Source organism: Prionailurus bengalensis, chromosome F2 (assembly GCF_016509475.1).
Source record: "Prionailurus bengalensis isolate Pbe53 chromosome F2, Fcat_Pben_1.1_paternal_pri, whole genome shotgun sequence".
In the NCBI taxonomy this organism is placed as follows: Eukaryota; Metazoa; Chordata; class Mammalia; order Carnivora; family Felidae; genus Prionailurus; species Prionailurus bengalensis.
In genome coordinates, this window is record NC_057353.1 from 8,025,017 (window position 1) to 8,044,006 (window position 18,990).

At 40.8% G+C, this 18,990-nt stretch overlaps 2 protein-coding genes across 10 annotated transcripts in view; one reads left to right on the forward strand and one right to left on the reverse strand.

The window, feature by feature from the left end:
• Positions 1–2,190, reverse strand: part of TMEM68 (transmembrane protein 68) — a 62,062-nt gene extending 59,872 nt beyond the window's left edge. For 6 of the 9 annotated variants that reach the window (XM_043601089.1, XM_043601090.1, XM_043601093.1 and 3 more), the window contains exon 1: positions 1,888–2,001. The gene's annotated coding sequence lies outside the window, so the exon portion shown is untranslated. Of the gene's footprint in view, positions 1–1,887 lie in introns of all 9 variants that reach the window. The other 3 variants (XM_043601094.1, XM_043601092.1, XM_043601087.1) reach the window with 2 other exon arrangements.
• A 235-nt stretch (positions 2,191–2,425) lies between these two features.
• Positions 2,426–18,990, forward strand: part of TGS1 (trimethylguanosine synthase 1) — a 42,488-nt gene continuing 25,923 nt past the window's right edge. Inside the window, exons 1-6 of the mRNA XM_043601085.1 lie at positions 2,426–2,540; positions 9,735–9,799; positions 12,124–12,284; positions 12,847–13,672; positions 16,320–16,437; positions 17,910–17,996. Coding sequence (XP_043457020.1) covers positions 2,437–2,540; positions 9,735–9,799; positions 12,124–12,284; positions 12,847–13,672; positions 16,320–16,437; positions 17,910–17,996 — 1,361 coding nt within the window. The 5' untranslated portion in view covers positions 2,426–2,436. The remainder of the gene's footprint in view (positions 2,541–9,734; positions 9,800–12,123; positions 12,285–12,846; positions 13,673–16,319; positions 16,438–17,909; positions 17,997–18,990) is intronic.

An 18,990-nucleotide genomic window follows, 5' to 3' on the forward strand; every position in this document is an offset into this window, starting at 1 on the left:
CTTTTAGCACCATGGATGGCAGCAGATCAATTTTTTACTTTCAGTATATAAGCCACATTAAGGATACATTGAAAATGCCAATTAAATTAAATACTCGCTGAAATAAAATTAATTTTCCCTTTTCCTTTCTGCATTTTTAATAATTGTTTAACAGGGGGATAGAACTCAGTTCTAGCAAATAAACATTCTACTTCAAACCATCAATAAAACTGAAGTTTATCTAATATCTCCATTAAAACATCTGGCAAACCTAGTAATTTTATCTTTAAAACAATACCTTTTAGGGGCGCCTGGGTGGCTCAGTCGGTTTAAGTGTCCGACTTCAGCTCAGGTCATGATCTCACGGTTTGTAGGTTCAAGCCCAGCATCAGGCTCTGTGCTGAGAGCCAGGAGCCTGGAGCCTGCTTTGACTCTGTCTCCCTCTCTCTCACCCCTCCCCAAGCTCACTCGCGTGCGAGCTCTCTTCTCTCTCCCTCTCTCAAAAATAAACATTAAAAAAGTAAAAACCAGGGGCGCCTGGGTGACTCAGTCGGTTAGGCGTCCGACTTCAGCTCAGGTCATGATCTCACAGTCCATGAGTTTGAGCCCCGCGTCGGGCTCTGTGCTGACAGCTCGGAGCCTGGAGCCTGCTTCGGATTCTGTGTCTCCCTCTCTCTCTGACCCTCCCCTGCTCATACTCTGTCTCAAAAACAAATTTAAAGAAAATTTAAAATTTTTAAAAATAAATAAAAACAATTACCTTTTAGATTTCAAGTTTCAAACTCTAAGTTCTGATATGAACTACCTTCCAAGGTTTGGGATTTTTTTTTTTTTTAAACCCTAGAATGTCCTTCAACTTTTAGCTAGAATCTTGCATTCTGATAATTACTGTTCTACCTTTTTTTTTCCTTAACCTATCCTCACCCCCCCAAATGTTGCACATCTATACGGGTGTATCTGTAACTGGGCAGCACTCTTATGAGCCTATCTCGGACACCAGGTGGAAATAAACATTTCATTAGAAAATTAATCTTCTATTTCTATCCAATAGTAAACGTGACCAAAACATTAAGGACTGTGTTAAACACCCGGATTTTATCTCAGCTTTAACACAAGCTAAAGAAGTAACAATGCCATTTCAGCATTAACAGCACAACCAAGTCCTGAAACGCTCCAACCACCCCCAAGTCTGAACTTGCTTCTTTAAGGAAGCTGCCTGGGCAGTCTCAACGAATACCACACACCAAATACTAACTTCCTTTTTCAAATCTAGCAGTGGTGTTCCAGTTTTCGGCGTCCTGGTTATGTGCACATGCATTTTTCTTACGCATCAGCAGCCTGAGGGCAGAAATCTGTTCCACAGGCTGCAAACCCCAGGGACCAACGCAGTGCCTGCGCGCACCAAGTAGGTACCCACTCAAACTATTAATAGCACACAAGCGATCGGATACACAGTTTCGTTTAGTCCTTCCAGCCGCCCGAGGAGGCCCGAGGAGGCAGGTACTATTATTCACCGTTCCTATTTTACAGATGATCACAAAGAGGCTCAGAAGGGTTACTTCGCTTGCCCGGATCACAGAGGCAGCAAAGGGGCATCAAACCAGGATTCCAAGCCTGACTCGTCCGGAAGCCTTCTTAACCACTTATTCCTGCGGCCTCTCCCGTACACGCCCGTGATCACCCGAGAAGGCTCGATTCGGATCCCGGAACCAGAGGTCGCCGGGCAAGCCCCAGAGGCCTGTAGTGAGGTTCTGACACCTCGCCCCGCCGCCTAAGTTGAGACGAAACGAGGTTTTTAAGCGCGGGGGTTGGGGGGGGGGGGGGGAGTGATGCGCGGCGGAGTGAAAGGGCTCATTGTGACCCAGGCAGGGCCACCCCTCCCCGCCACTCCGGTGCCCGAGCTTATACCGAGTACTGCGGGAACCGCCGGGGACTCCGGGACTGCCTCACCGAGACGAGACTCGCGGTCCTGGCGGCTCAGAGCCCCGCGACACTGATGCGGAGCCGCGCGCCGGAAACGGAGGACAAGAGGAGGACCGACGCGCCTCTGGCGGGAGGGGCGGAGGCGGCTCGCCCTCACCCTCGAGCAGCGGCGGGAGCCCTTCGGTGGCTCAGCGACCCAGGGAAGAGGAGAAATTTCAGCGGCCAGCGTTCTCCCCCACGAGCAACCTGTGAAGAAAAAAGACAAACACCGGCGGCAGCCCGGACCGCGTTGAGCCGTGCACCGCCTGCCGCCCCGCCCCTTCCGGGGCCGCCAGGAGCCGTTTCCGGTGGCGCCCCCTCCGCTCGCTCCGGGCTTGAGCACCCCCGGGCCCGTTTGTAAACTCCTGACGTTCCCCCGCTCCCCACAGCGGGCGCGCCGGCGAGACCTCTTTTCGGTGTCCGGGAACCAAGCAGAGGCCGGGAAGGCCGGTCCCGTGCCGCTGGTCGCAGGGCTTCCTGCTCCGAAGTGGGAAAATGTGCTGCGACAAGTGGAGCCGCGTGGCCGAAATGTTTCTCTTCGTTGAAGACCTGGAGGAGGATTGTAAGATCCTTTGCCTGTGCTCCAGGGCATTCGTGGAGTAAGTAAAAACGCGTCCCTCTTCATTTCCAGCCCGGTTCTTGCCCAGAAATGTAGGCCTCGCAAGCTACGTGTGATTGATCCCCGAAGCCGTGGCTCAAGTCGAAGACCCGTGGGCAAGGTGGTTTCAGGAAGGAAAAGTCCTCAGAGTTCACGGAAGGTCGCCTATTACCGTTAGGGGAAGGGGGAAATCGACTTTGTCGGCTGCTGTGAAAAAACGCGGCAGCTGATTGATTTCGTTTTTATAAACCGAGGGGACGTTTAAAAATCGGGGGAAGTGAAATGTAAACGCCCCTTCAGGGGTGTGACAGCTCAAGGTGAAGACTTTAAGATGAGTACCTTTTGTTAACATTTTTTGAAAACCTTGAGATTTATTCAAGTGCATATGCGCAGACATAGAGCTTCCAGTTACCCGAGATAAAAGATTTAACTATAATTCCATCAGTTTTTCAGCTGTATTTTTGGGAAATATTTGGGGTAAAAATTGCCCTCCATGGAAGGAAGATAACCAGTGGGTGGGAAACAAGGAACTAAGGAATCGGATTATAGGGATGACTGTCTGCATATCGGGTGTGTGAGTTAAGACGCTTCAATCTTTTTTCCGTCCCTAAAGCAGGTATGTTTTCACAATGATTTCCAGTGATTTCGCAGGCTTATTGTTAGATTCAACCTGTGGAAGTAAATTTCATGGGCTGTACTTTTAATGTAGCTTAATGTGGGGGAATTGAAGTTTAAAGAAATGCTTACAGTTACTGTATTTGTGTGGAGTAATCGGAAAATTGATCCAAAAAGAAGTTAAACACGATGTTTAACTTTTAAAATATTGCCATCTTTGCATACGTGCATGCATGTGCAAATGCTTTCTGTGGTTCTTTGTGTTAGGTACCCTGGTAGGCCCTGGAGTATAAGACACAGCCTGTCGCTACACCATAGTAAGACAACTGTTACATAATTATTTAGCGAATTACGGTTGTAGGTGTTATAGGAGAGGAGTACAGGGGGCTGTCATAGCAAAAAACTAACCTTTCTCCAAAGATCACAGAGATTTCTTTGAGAAAAGTAGCTTTTGAAAAGAGGTCTAGAGAGTGGAAGGAAACTGGGGTATGTTTGAGTGAGAGAGGGAGCGACGAGCAGAACTCTGTAAAGCCAAGTCTACATACCTGCTTCTTAGCCTGCAGCCAGATGAGTCTCGGGGCTATCTTCGTGAAGCCTTCTTTCCACAAAAAAAAAAAAAAAAAAAAGGAAAGAAAGAAAGGGAATGTGAGTTATAAAATGCATGAAGTTGATGGGGCACCTGGGTGGCTCAGTCAGTTAAGCATGACTCAGTCAGTTAAGGGTCCCGACTTCAGCTCAGGTCGTGATCTCACAGTTTGTGAGTTCAAGCCCCGCGTTGGGCTCTGTGCTGACAGCTCAGAGCCTGGAGCCTGCTTTGGATTCTGTGTCTCCCTCTCTCTCTCTGCCCCTCCCCCGCTCGTGTTCTGTCTCAAAAATAAATAATAAACAATAAAGAGTTTTTTTAAAAAATGTAAAGATTTGAGAAAAAACTGTCATGCCATACCCCTACAAAGCAATATGCTACTAGATTTCAATTAAAGCAACTTTATTTAGAACACAATTTAGGGGGCTCCTGGGTGGCTCAGTCCGTTGAGCTTCCAACTCAATTTCAACTCAAGTCATGATCTCATGGTCATGGGATGGAACCCGATGGGCTGGTGATGGGCTGGCACGGAGCATGAAAACTGCTTAATATTTTCTCTCTCTCTCCCTTCCCTCCACCCCCCCCAACACCTCTTCCCCTTGGTATACACAAACTCTCTCTCTTTCTCTCTCAAAATAAAAATAAATGAATAAAACACAATTTAATTGCCATATAAATCACCGATTACTTTGAATTTAGTCTTTTTGAACCAAAATGTTCATTTTTTTAAACTTCGTATAATTTCATACATATTAAAACTTAGAAGCTCTACTTTGCTTTTAGAAGCCACATTCTGGGTTCAAAATAGATAAAGAGAAAAGAATGGCTTTTTCCTTTAGATCACTTAATGCTCAAATTATAACCCCTTAGAACAAAAAGAACTTGGAAATAGGATCTTGAAATTATTTCCAGGAGAAGTCCTGGGGACTTGGAGACATGCTGGCAGTTCAGAGGCTTAATAGTGTAACTCTGACTTTCCAGGTAGAGAAAAGGTCTGTTTCACCATCTTAAAATAACAGATTGACTGTTAGCAAAATTCTAGAATAGATTATTAAACTGAAAAATACAGTACCATACTTTGGAGCAGAAACAGAAAACGAGCATTAGCATAGGTGCCTAATACCTTCTTAGTATTGAGTTGACTCTCATACTAAACTAAACTAAAGGTTATTGTACACCTCTCCTAGAAGGCAGAAAATAGAACCTCATATTGTAACTAATTTTTATTTTCTGAGGACATTATATTAACATACTGTCAGGGCACCTGGGTGGCGCAGTCAGTTGAGTGTCTGACTTTGGCTCAGGTCATGATCTCGCAGTTGATGAGTTCAAGCCCCACATTGGGCTCTGTGCTGACAGCTCAGAGCCTGGAACCTGCTCAGGATTCTGTGTGTGTGTGTGTGTGTGTGTGTGTGTGTGTGTGTCTGCCCCTCCCTGCTCATGCTTTGTCTCTCTCAAAAATAATAAAATAAACGTTAAAAAAAATTAACGTACTGTTTTATGAGCTCTAGAGTAATCTGTTTCATCTGCACATTCAGGTTTTCATACACCATATATATGAAGAAAACATAATTACGTGTAATGGCGCTTTTAAAAATAATCATCATGATGGCTCAGTAGTAACATGAAAAAATAGCTTACGTTAATAAACGTCTGAATATAAAATATCTACACTATAATTACAATTATGTAAAAATTTTGTGTTAATATGTACGTAGTCTAGAATAGAATATAGTAAAATGCTGAAATGATGGAGTAGTAGATTTTTGTTATGAAAACAACAGACATTAATTATTTAATTCTTTTAAAGGAATTACTTAATTCTTTTAAATCATTTTTTTCTTTAAGATTTACCTATTATATATATCTGATGTTACTCATTCTTAGAAAGTATATGCTTTTCTTGTTTTTAAACTTTATTATTATTAATTTAAATCCAAGGTATTTAATATATAGTGTAATAATGATTTCAAGAATAGAATCTAGTGATTCATCACTTATATATAACACCCAGTGCTCATCCCCACAAGTGTTCTCCTTAATGCCCCTCCTCCATTTAGCGCCCCCTACCCAACACCCCTCCAGCATCCCTGTTTGTTCTCTGTATTTAAGAGTCTCTTATGGTTTGTCTTCTTCTCTGTTTTTATATTATTTTTGCTTCCCTTATGTTCATCTGTTTAAAGTCCACATGTGACTGAAGCCATATGATATTAGTCTTTGACTTATTTCGCTTAGCATAATACACTCTGGTTCCATCCACGTTGTTGCAGATGGCAAGATTTCATTCTTTTTGATCGCCGAGTAATATTCCATTGTCCATATATACCACATTTTTATCCATTCATCCGTCGATGGACATTTGGGCTCTTTCCATACTTTGGTTATTGTCACTAGTGCTGCTGTACACATTGGGGTGCATGTGTCCCTTCGAAATAGCACTCCTTTGGATATCCTTCGGGTAAATACCTAGTAGTGCAATTGCTGGGTCACGGGGTAGTTCTATTTTTAATATTTTGAGGAATCTCCATACTGTTTTCCAGGGCAGCTGCGCCAGTTTGCATTCCCACCAGCAGTGCAAGAGAGATCCTCTTTCTCCGCATCCTCACCAACATCTGTTGTTGCCTGAGTTGTTAATTTTAGCCAGTCTGACAGGTGTGAAGTGGTATCTCATTTTGATTGATAGTTGCCTGATGATGAGTGATGTGGAGCATTTTTTTCATGTGTCTGTTAGCCATCTGGATGTCTTCTTTGGAAAAGTGTCTGTTTTGCCCATTTCTTCACTGGATTGTTTTTTGGGTGTTGATTTTGATAAGTTCTTTATAGATTTTGGATAGTAACCCTTTTCGTGATATTTCATTTGCAAATATCTTCTCCCATTCCGTTGGTTGCCTTTTAGTTTTGCTGATTGTTTTCTTCACTGTGCAGAAGCTTTTTATCTTGATGAGGTCCCAATAGTTTATTTTTCTTTTGTTTCCCTTGCTTCTGGAGACATGTCAAATAAGAAGTTGCTGCAGCTGAGGTCAAAGAGGTTGCTGCCTGTTTTCTCCTCTAGGATTTTGCTGGCTTCCTGTCTTATGTTCAGGTCTTTCATCCATTTTAAGTTTTATTTTTGTGTCTGGTGTAAGAAAGTGGTCCAGGTTCATTCTTCTGCATGTCGCCGTCCAGTTTTCCCAGCACCATTTGCTGAAGAGACTGTTTTTTCCATTGGATATTCTTTCCTGCTTTGTCAAAGATTAGTTGGCCACATAGTAAATCATTTTAAAATAATTTCAAACTTACAAAATAGGTCCGTGAACCATATTCCCCTCTCCGCAGATTCACCAGGTCTTAATAGTTAGCTGCCTTTGTTCCATCTCTCCCTCTGCAGACACAGAGACACGTGCCCAGGCCCCACATACACCATCTTTTCTGAACCATTTGAGAGCAAGCTGCAGACTTGATTCCCCATCTCTCCTAAATACTCCATTGTGCATTTCCCTAAAACAAGTATATTCTCCTTCATAACCACTGTTGAGGGTTCACATTTCCCCCAGCTTTCCCAGCAGTGTTTCTCTTTTCTTTCTGATCCAGAATTCCACATAGTTCCTCTTATGTTTACTTTTGACTTGTCAATCTCCTTTGGAAAAATTCTTCACCCTTTCCCTCCCTTTCGCGGCCTCAACATTTTAAGAAGTGCAGACCTTACCTTCTCCTTCTGTAGGCTGACCTTACTTAACCTGGGTCTCTCTGACATTTCAACAGGAACAGAGATGGGGCCGTGCCTTCATGGCAGGAAAGCCACAGAAGTGATCCTGTGGTTGGCCCTGCATCGCTTCAGCCATGACTTTCTGGAGATCCAGTCCACCACTGGTGATGTTAACCTCCATTGCCCAATCATTGGGGTCTCCCAGTTTTCTTCACTGTAAAGTCACAGTGATTCCCTTTGCATTCGTTAGGATGTTGTAGGAAAGTACTCCAGTGCTATACCAATACCCTGTTGTTGCCTGAATCTGCTACCTCTTGAAGATTGCCAAAGAGTCATTCTCTGCCTGTATTGTTCTACTTTTATCAGCTGGCATTCTGTATGGAGCACTTTCCCTTCTCTCCACATATTTGTTTACTCCTTTAGTTACATTAACGTGAACTCTGGATTGTTCGTTTATTGATAAGTTATATTTTATTACTGTCATTTATTTTGATGTTCATATTGTCTCAGCTTAGGTGGTGGGGGCCTCCTGAGGTGGCTTGTATATCATTTTGATGTGTCCCTGGCATTGTTAGACCTCCTCCTAACCTTCTGGCACAGAAGGTGACCCAAGCATAATCTTTTATAGTCCATGCTTCAACCTGGAACTGCCATTTCTGAAGGTACCTTGGTTCCTTTTAGCGGAGTGGAGTGTTCAGAAACCAAGACTTGGGTGCTCGTTGTGTTCCCTGCTCTTGGGTTTTCATTTCCCCTATGCTCTCTCAGCAGATAGAATTAGGCAGGGTGTATCTGCATTTTGCATACATACAGAAATACATGTAGGTGTGTAGGAATAGCTTGGCTATCGGTATCCTCAGTACATTTACTTATGTGCTCAGTGTAACCAATCTTGCAATCTTACTAGCCTTTTCCTCCATCTGACACCTAGTGCCCCGTATCCTCGGGTGCTGACAGGCACGCCGTTGATGCCCTCTGTGTAGCCGCTGCTCTCCCCCACCCCCAGAGCCCTCTCCATTGCCCAGTGTTCTTGGCGGCCAGTGGGCATTGTGCCAGAGCACATTTGCACTGCATCCCCTGGCGTGTTTGCTGTCCTACTGTGAGTCATCACTTTATCTTTTATAAAGTATCAAAACATAAACAGGAGGATAGTGAAATATATCAAGTATACAAAAATTTTGTTTGGTTGAATTTATTGTGGTTACACTGGAAAAATAGTATCAGGTATTACTTGCAGATGGCTTTCTTCTGGCAGTTCTGATGGAGTTCGTTACAGCTCAGTTTAATGGTAGGAAGAAAATGGCACAATTTTCTCCTTTTTCAAAGTGTCCTGTCAAGTTTATTTGTGTTAAGTAATCTCTGATCTTAGCTGATAGAAAACAACTCTTGAAGTAGGTATGTAAAGAAAAGTTGAATCATTCACTGTTGTTAAAAATTGTTGAGACTAGGGTATTGGCTGGCTCAGCCGGGGGAGCATGCAACTCTTGATCTTGGGGTCATGAGTTTGAGCCCCACATTAGGCACCGAGCTTACTTAAATAATTATTCAATTAAAAATTGTTGAGACTGAATGTTTTGTTTTGATTTCTGTTTCAGTTTGATAAAATATCTAAAAAGAACTTCATTGTATGTTAGTCCCCAAAACAACCTTTGCTTGGACTGTGACTATCTTGTCTACTAAGCAATGATAACTTGGCTGATTTGCAAATGGAGTAGGGTCTACATGTGGATTTATGTGTGTGGAAGGTAAATCTTTCCACCTTTTTTTTACATGTTTATTTTTGAGAGACAGCGAGAGACGACGCATGAGCGGGGAAGGGCAGAGAGAGAGACACACAAGAATCCTAAACAGTCTCCAGGCTCTAAGCTATCAGCACAGAACCCGGTGTGGGGATCAAACCCACGAACCATGAAATCAGGACCTGAGCCGAAGTTGGACTCTTAACAGACTGAGCCACCCAGCGCCCCTAAATCTTTCCACTTTTATGCTCACTTCTTACAGCAAGTTTAGAGAACACTTTCTTGTTTATGTATTATAAGATCAATTCTTCCCACAATGCCAGAACTACCCTTTAATTATACTAATTAGTAATTGTAATTATAAATGTTTCCTATGTGGCATATATTCCTTGTCTTAGATGTACTATCCTTGTAATAACCTCGTGAGATATGTGTTCTTTCCTCTGTATTACAGATGAGGAAGATATATTAGCAGATTGCTTTTCTGTTCCTTAACATTTTAAATCTATGCTGCCTTGAATTTTTTCCCCAGATTTATAATGTATTTCATTTTTGACTGTTTAATTTGCTTTGCAGAGATCGAAAATTGTGCAATTTGGGATTAAAAGGCTACTATGTCAAAGGCAATGGTGACAATGCAGGTAATACAGAATAAAACCATATGGTCCCTTTTCACTCAAAGTAACTATAATACTGTATTGATTTTAAATATAATTTGTTATAATACCATATTGATTTGTTGCATAAAATATTATAAATGACAACCAGTAATTATAGTCCTTATTTTTTATTATGACATGGTTCTAGAATCCTTTTCAAAGCACTTCTTTTCTTTTCCTGCTAGCTCCTCTATGGACTTGAGGTAGCCTCTTTTGCTCTATGTAACGTTCCTTCCTGAGTTGTTGCCATTAGATAAGAGCAGCCTGAAATTTGCAGCTTTGAAAAGTAGAGAGCATATTTTTCCCCCCAACAAAATTTTATTGTGTTGGAAGATAAACAGAGGCATATTAAAATTTTCAAGAGTTTATTCGAGTAGACACCTCTCCAAGGCAGGCAGTGCCGGCTCCCTGGATAGGAGCACCACTCCACAACAGGAGTTAGAGGAGGGGTTTTTATAGAGACGGTGTAGAAGCAAAGCAAGGAAATTACTTGATTGGCTGTGGCTTAAGCAGTGGGCTCATTTGGGGAAGCATACTGGCTATTTGTGATTGGTTGTTCTTAAGTTTTATTTTCTTCGATTTGAGCGCTTGGATTCTGGCTTAGGTTTTTGGTTTGCTTCCATTGACAACAAAGGCCTTAGAGCCACCTCAGTCTAATGACCTCCTTGTTTATATACTTTACCAATCGTATAAATAAGGTATTCAGGATAAGTGCCAAGTGAACATCCATAGTCTTCTGACTGAAGTGAAGAGCCCATCATCTGGGTTCACGTTCCCAAATAACAAATAGAATTTGTTGTATAGTTTGAGCCTTATCTAGTTTCCAAAAACCATCTTGCTCTCTCTCAGACTTCCCTTTGAGACCGCGTTTGTTCTTTCCACACAGATCTTTTTTGTTTCTCTAGATACAGGCAAAACTAGCATGAGTTCTAGGCTAAAGCCAGCACAAGTAAAGAGTGTCGTGTTGCCCTTAAAAGTCCTTTAACTCTCACAATAATGGAACGAGTCAGTGTTTCTTCAGTTGATTGCTGGATAAAGTGTTTGGTTTGTGTTTCAATGTAATGTACAAATAAGGTTTTTTCAGACCCCAAGCTCCTGCTAAACGTAAAATATACATACCATGGGGCACCTGGGTGGCTCATGATCTCATGGTTGTGAGATCGAGCCCCGTGTCGTCGTGGAGCCTGCTAGGGATTCTCTCCTCTCCCTCTACTCCTCTCACTTGCTTGTGTGTGCATGCTCTCTCTCTCTCTCTTTTTCATAAATCAATCAATCAATCAATGAATAAAACACATACTATGAAAGGAACATAAAACTTAGCACATTTGTTTTTCCTATTTGCTCTCTCTTGGACTTTCATAAGTTCATTGAGTGGAATGGTAAGTGGAATCCCCCTTATTACTTAGGCAGAGATGTTTTTTTCCCTCTTTTTTTTAGTAGGATTTGTACACAAAAGATTTCTTTATAGTCTCCATTTTTGCTTTGTAAGACTCACCATTCTGTTGCCTACAGTCATTTAGCTGGAGTGCAGCTCACCCCTAATTGAGTATGCTAATGTGTAAAGTGACATTTATCTCACATTTCAAATGGCTAATGGGGCATTTGAATGGCATTTTTCCTGTTAATGGTGTGATACACTTTTTTTTATCTAACCATATTAGTATAAAGCAAAACTTACTTTGTTACAATACAACAGGTTTTTTTGTAAGACCTAGAATCAGGAGTTTGAAAGAATCTTCCAGCTCAGTAGATTTCACTTTCAATAGCAGAACCCTTTCATTCAATCATCTCTCCCAGAGTCACAGAATATAAATCCCAGTTGTGATTAAAGTACCCTCAAAAAAATAAATAAATAAAAAATAATAATAATAAAGTACCCTCGAGGCGACTAAAGACATGCCTTTCCCCTCTCTTATTACTAGCTCCTAAAGTAACTCCACAAATCATCATTTTAACTTCACTGATCTAGTTGAGTAATACTGCCTATGGCGAAAATGTGTTTTCCCTGTGATTACTCTACCATGTCCCCCCTCGTATCCTCAGTACTCTGCACGGTGCAAAGGGCTCTGTGCCCAGCACAGAGGAGGCACTCATTACGTGTAACTTGGATGGGCAGCTGGTAGCAGGCACAGCCAGACTAGAAGTTGTCCTTGATTCTCAGTTGGCCACTTTTTACTAGTCTTTTAAACTCCTTAAAAATCGTAACACTTGCATGATTCTGGATCTCAGGTTCCTCTTTAAAATGAGGATGATAAGACTTACATCTACATTCTCTCTGAAATGAAGCTAACAAATGCTGTCTGTAGGAGACCAAGCAACAGAAGAGGAGGAAGGTGGCACGGCAGAGTCACGTGACAGCAAAGGCTTAGGCCTAGATGAAAGTGAACTTGATTCTGAGGCTGAACTCATGAGAAGTATGGGACTACCACTCCAGTTTGGTGGTGTATCTGCACATAAGACTTTTGAGGTAAGTAGGGGCGCCCGGGTGCCTCAGTCGGTTAAGCGTCTGACTCTTGATTTCAGCTCAGGTCATGATATTGTAGTTTGTGAGTTCAAGCCCTACATCAGACTCTGTGCTAGTGGTGTGGAGCCTGCTTGGGATCCTCTGTGTCTCTTTCTCTGCCCCTCTCCCACTTGTGTTTTAAATAAGTAAATAAATATTTTTTTTAAAAAAGAATTTTTACAAAAGTATAAGTTACTTTTATTTGTTTCTTCATTTTCTTCATGAAATACCACATGGAATTATTTTATCCCAAATCCAACACATTCATACATTAGAGCACCCCACTTCTTTTTAAACGTACATATTTATAAATTAACCAAAACTGCAAGTTTTGATATATGTCTGTGTTTGATTTTTTCCTCCTCCTGTAAACATAGAGAGTAAAATTAATCTGTGTGTGTAACTAAAGCCCAGGATGAGGGTTTGAGGATCTATTATTTAATTTAATGGTAAAAGAGACTTGGATTCTATTTTCTCTTATACTTTATGAGGTGCGTTTGATATTCAAGTTATTTATCTTATGTAGGTGTCTATGAATACTAGAAATAAAGTTAAAGTCAAAAAGAAAAAGAAAAAACAGCAAAAGAAGTACTTGCATGAAATTATGAGAGAGTCTTGGAGACAAGAATATGAGGAAGATGACATTTTGGCTTCCGATGATCCGTCTTCAGTTGAACGGTATGAGAACACCAAAACATGTGAACTTCAAACCAAAAAGGACATTGAAACTGAAAATCTTCCTGTTGAAAATACATTATGCCCAAAGCTAGAAATTACAGAGAAGTGGGAAAAGTATTGGAATGAATATGGCGGAGGACTCTTATGGCAAAGCTGGCAAGAGAAACATCCAGGTCAGACACTGTGTTCTGAACCTTGGAACATTCCTGATACAAAGGAGGAATGGGAACAACATTATAGTCAACTCTATTGGTATTATTTGGAACAGTTTCAGTATTGGGAAGCGCAGGGTTGGACTTTTGATGCCCCAGAAACCTGTGATACAGATACTGGTGGGCCTAAAATAGAGGTTGACGACGAGAAAGATGAAAATTGCATAAAAGCGGACTTAACGTCTTTTCCATCTTCATCTATAACCATTGATAGTGAAAGCTCTAGTTCAAGTGATAAAGAGCATAATGAAATACTTGATGGAGTTAGTAACTTAAGTCTGAATTCAGAGGAAGTGGAAAAGAGCCGGTTAGATTCTTCAGTAAGTTATGATGGATGTCAGTTGCTAAGTGAAGTCGGCAGCAGCAGAGAATGCCCTGCTTCTGGCCAAAGTGAACCATGTCACGGAGGAACCAAGGACAGCAACGTGTCTGGGAACAGAAGCGCAAACCAACCAGCTCAGGGTAAGACTGGCCAAGATGTATCCTACTGAACAGGAAAATGAACCTACTGAGCAAAATAACACTAATCCTTTATGCAAGAGTTACACAATGCCAACTGCATTTTATAGTATAAAATGATTTACTCCATATATCACAAGTTGTTTATTTCCCTTTCATATAAATCAGAAAAATATTTGCAAAGTGTTCTCAAAAGTATCATTTTTTCCACTTGTACCTTGGTGGCCAATTAAAACTTGAAACTCCCTTGGGGCGCCTGGGTGGCCTCAGTCGGTTAAGCGTCCGACTTCAGCTCAGGTCATGATCTTACAGTCTGTGAGTTTGAGCCCCGCATAGGGCTCTGTGCTGACAGCTCAGAGCCTGGAGCCTGTCTCGGATACTGTGTCTCCCTCTCTGTCTCCCTCTCCCTCCCCCACTTGTGCTCTGTCTCTCTTGCTCTCAAAAATAAATAAAACATAGAAACGAAACAAACAAAAAACACCTTGGAGCTCCCTTGAGAAATTTAGAATAGACATGGAACTTCCAAGTTTCTGTGAAGCAAATGTATTTATAGGAGGCATATTAGAGAATGGTTCAGAGTACACAATGGATATCAGGCAAATCTTACTTTAAGTTATATCTGGAAATTTATTTTGGAACCAATGAAGTCTTGCTCTGTAGGGAATCTCAACAGGGCATGATATTAATTTCTATCTAGAAGAGTTGACCTCAGGATCCTCGTTAAATATCCAGGATAAGGAACTTCGTTGACTCCAGCCTAAGTGATTGAAAACATAACAAAACAAAATCTGTCATGCAAATTGATGTCTAAAGAACTAAAGAAAGGATGAAAGAAAGCCAGTGAGAGGTATGTTAAGAAGTCAGAGGTGGTTATTAAGAATGCTCTTGCTAGGTCCCAAAATAAATAAACGTTGAAAAAAAAAAAATTTTTTAAAAAAAAAAGAATGCTCTTGCTAGGGAAAAGGATTCTAAGGAATCCTAAGGAAACCAGGAATATCAGAGAGGAGGAAATTTTTATAAGTTTGGCATCCTTGATGTTTGGTGCTAGACAAGTCTGGTTTATAATAGAGGACTTTCTTCTCGGCCTCATTCTTATATGAAGCAAAAGGTTTTGGCCTTTTATTTAACAATTGGGTTTGCTTTGTTCCTTGGATTGCGGATTGTCATCTAGCTGAGAGTTCCCTTTAGAGAGAGTTCCTTAAAGGACCCTGCCTACTTTTTGATTTCTTTTTTCTCTGTGCTCTCCCAATGGAGCTTACCTCAGTATTATCATTCTTTTCTATTTTGGTGTTATTTTCATCCTTTTTTTAATGTGATTACTTTATGTTAGTCTTTGCTCTCTGCTCTCTCGATTACTTTCTGTGCTGATTTTGACCATAAAACTAGAAATCTGTATATTGACCAATGTATTGGCCCCTGTCTTACTACTTCATGTTACTTCTTTGACCATCCTCCCTTGTCTTCCTGTTTGTTCCCTTTGTCAAACATAGTAAACCTCATAGTCTCTGCCTTCTGTGGTCTATTTCCTAGTTTACATGCATAGATTGGCCATTTTTGTTACCTTTTCCCTTAATTATGTGTGTAATTGGCCATTTCTTCTTTTTTTTATTTTTTTATTTTTTTTTTTAATTTTTTTTTTTTCAACGTTTTTTATTTATTTTTGGGACAGAGAGAGACAGAGCATGAACGGGGGAAGGGCAGAGAGAGAGGGAGACACAGAATCTGAAACAGGCTCCAGGCTCTGAGCCATCAGCCCAGAGCCTGACGCGGGGCTCGAACTCACGGACCGCGAGATTGTGACCTGGCTGAAGTCGGACGCTTAACCGACTGCGCCACCCAGGCGCCCCAGCCATTTCTTTAATTAGTCCCGGGGTGAGTGCCATCAGGATCAATCTGAGAATTTGAGGTTTTAATTTGTTTTGGATCCTCCCTTGAGATCACAACACAAGGTATATGTTGCATGTTTTCTATGTAAGCGTATATGTTTTCTATTGTTTGTGGTTGCGTATTCTCCTGAAATAGTCTGTGCCTACACAATCAAAGTATCCCATTGCCTACACTACAGACAACTCTCCATTTCTAGTTCCCCCTACTCACTTTGTGCCAGTCTGAAGAAATACAGAACAAAGACAGGTGCCTCAGTCAGAGCTGCCACAAGTTTAAAAGCATTCTTTTTAAATGATGGTGCTTACCTTTCTGTTACTTGCATTGTCAATTTAAGGGCTATATTAGAGACCAATGTATTTGCTTCTTAATAAGGAGAAATCATTTTTCTGAAAACACTGTATTCAGAGTCATGTAAGTTAAAATTCGGTCAAATGTGATAGCTGTTAGTGTGTGTGATTAGAAAGCTTTCATAAAAGTAACTGGATTAATTTATGTAGATTTGGACAGCTATGAGGAAAAAGTTTTCGTTTGCTTTCTAAGTAGTTAGATCATGGAAACTTTAATAGATAGACATAGCTACAATTTTACGCTCAGACTCTGCATGTGGATACACAAAATAGGTCGATTCGATCTGGCGCTGTGCCTGACATGCGCATACAGTTCATTGCAAGAAAGGCAGTAAAGTATTTGATCGCCTTTGCAAAAGGCAGAGGAATTGTCAAACCAAGGAGAGAACTCCACTGCAATATCTCTGCCTCTTTAGATTCACAGGACTCTTCCGAAGCAAACGCAATCCGAGAAAGACCACACTCCAACAGTATTGATGGAGACGAGAGTGAAGAAGATCCACCTGAACATAAGCCAAGCAAACTCAAGAGGAGGCAAGTAACACATTACCTCCCTCTCCACAGTGGGGTAGCAGAAGCACTTGTGTCCATGAGGGGGTGGCTATAAAGCATTTGTTATACTACAGTACTTACTGTTAGTCCTGGAGAAAAGGAGAAAAGATGAGACGTACTAGCCTTGGAACACGGTCAAATCCCAGCAGTCAAATCCCACAGTTTCTTGTCTATAAAATGGAACCAATGCTTTTTTTAATGAGATCGTTAGGAAGACTAGAACTAGCATGTAATATATCCGATGGGAGTGTCAGTAGGTGACAGCTTTTAATAATGTATCCGTAGATATGGTTTCTCTCAAGGACGTTCTGATTTTTTCTTCAAAAATCTAAGTATATGTTATCACAGAATTTTATGCTCAAAGACCTCAAGTATCTAATGCTCTTAATCTGTACATGGGAATATTAAGACAAAATGAGTAAGTGCTTTTGCCCAGAGTTACATAGCAAAACAATGGCAGTTCCAAGGCTGATGCCCAGACCAACTCTTCTGGAGGCAGTGCTCTTCCAGTATACTATTGATATGTAAAATTAAAGTGACAAGTAACACAGGTTGGATACAGTCAAATGCTAATTCTGTAAGATACAAGGAAAGGACGGATGTTACAGAACTTAGATGTTAGCTAAAAACATTTTATTTCTGTGACAGGATGTGAAGTGTTCCACATATGACTTTTATGTTAACATACAGCTTCTAGAAAAAATAATATGCAAACTTTGGGGGCCCAGTAACCTAGTACTTTCATAAAAGCATGCCTCCATTGTGTTCCTTCTGCATGGTTCGCAGTGCTTGTTAATTCCTCCCTAAGTGCCCGGAAGCAGAGACTCTGTGTGTTCTTACATTTCTGGGACGTAGTAGGTCCACCATAAATGTTCAGTGAGCTTAATTTAATTTGTAAGAATTACTTCTCCCCATTTTCTCTTAGTACTGTCATGTACGTCATAGGGGTCACTGGGAGGTATCCCCATTAGATCAGTGATCATGGGTTACTTGATAACACACTTGAATCACAACCTTATTCTTCATATATTTTTTAAAGTTTTTGGTTGGATTGATACTTCTCAAATGTTTCCTTCTTTGTTTTTGAGGAAAACTTCTAAAGGTAACATTCTAGGAGCTTAGTTGAAGGCTGTAGTTTTTACAGGTGTTTTTCCAAAGGCAGATGGAGAGATCTGTATTCGTGCCATGTTCAAGAGTAGAGAGAGTTACTTGACAAAGTTTAGGATCTGAGTGCTTTTTGCTGTGTTCCAAATACTGCTGGGTACTTTATCTTATTTGGAAAATCTGATTAAAGTACTCTTTCCTGCCTTCGTGGATTTGTGAGCTGGAGCTGTGGTTGACTGTTGTGATTAGAAAGTGTGTGTAGATTAATTCTGTGTACCTTTTGATATTTTCATTAACTGGTGGCCTCTAGATATAATGGTTTATCACTGTTTTACCTTTTGTTTGTTTAGCCACGAGCTGGACGTCGATGAAAACCCAGATTCAGACTTTGATGACAATGGTTCCCTTCTGGGATTCAAGCATGGCTCAGGACAGAAGTAATTATGTATAAATACTGTTGTTTTCCCAAAATTGTAACACTTCAGCTGTCTTAAAGTTCTCTGATAGCTAATGATAGTTATAGATTTGATAGCATTTGAGATAGTATAGTTAAAACACTAACCTCTCTTGTGGAGAGATCACCACACATTTGCTATATTCACATACATCGTTTACTCAGTTGCACTTCATACAATCCAATATCGTTATTACAGTTTCATAGATAAAGCAGTGACTTGGTTGGGATCATATCATTTCCTAGGGAGAGGATACAGGGCAAGGTTTTGAGACTTCTAAGCAACCCTGACTTATCAGTGCTCACACAATTATCTAATCCTTGTGTGTTTAATTGATTACCCTGTATGGACTTTTGGGTTCTTCCTAAGATTTAGGCGTGTTCCTTTGAGGTTCTTCCCAAGTTATTGTGTGTACCAATAGTTCATTCCTTCATACTGCTGAGTAGTATTCCGTTGTATGGATGTACCATAGTTTCTTTAACCATTCATCTATTAAAGGACATTTGGACTATGTATGGTATTTGGCTATTACAAATAAACTGCTATGAACATTTATATACAGAAGGTGTAAGTTTTCTCTGGTATTAAATGCCCAGGCATTAAATATAAGAAAAGCGAAGGGCTTATTGCATATACCATGAAGACCAAACTGAGTATTTAAGGCACATTAAAGACCTACCATTTATGTCAACATGCACCAGTGATTTAAACCAAGATTAAGGTCTTTGATGTTTCTAAGGGTTGAGACTTACTTTGTTAGTTGTGCAGTTTTAGCTGATACCTACATATTGTGAAGTCAGCAAGGAAAGGACACAGATCTCAAAGTTGACTTATAAATTGAATCCAAATCGGTTAAGGATTACATGCTCATAATACTATAAATATTTTTTTAATTATCAATTATCTCTCCCTTACGGTACTTGAAGGCAGTTGCCGTTGGTATAATTATTTAAGGCTAAAGATCACAAAGATGAGT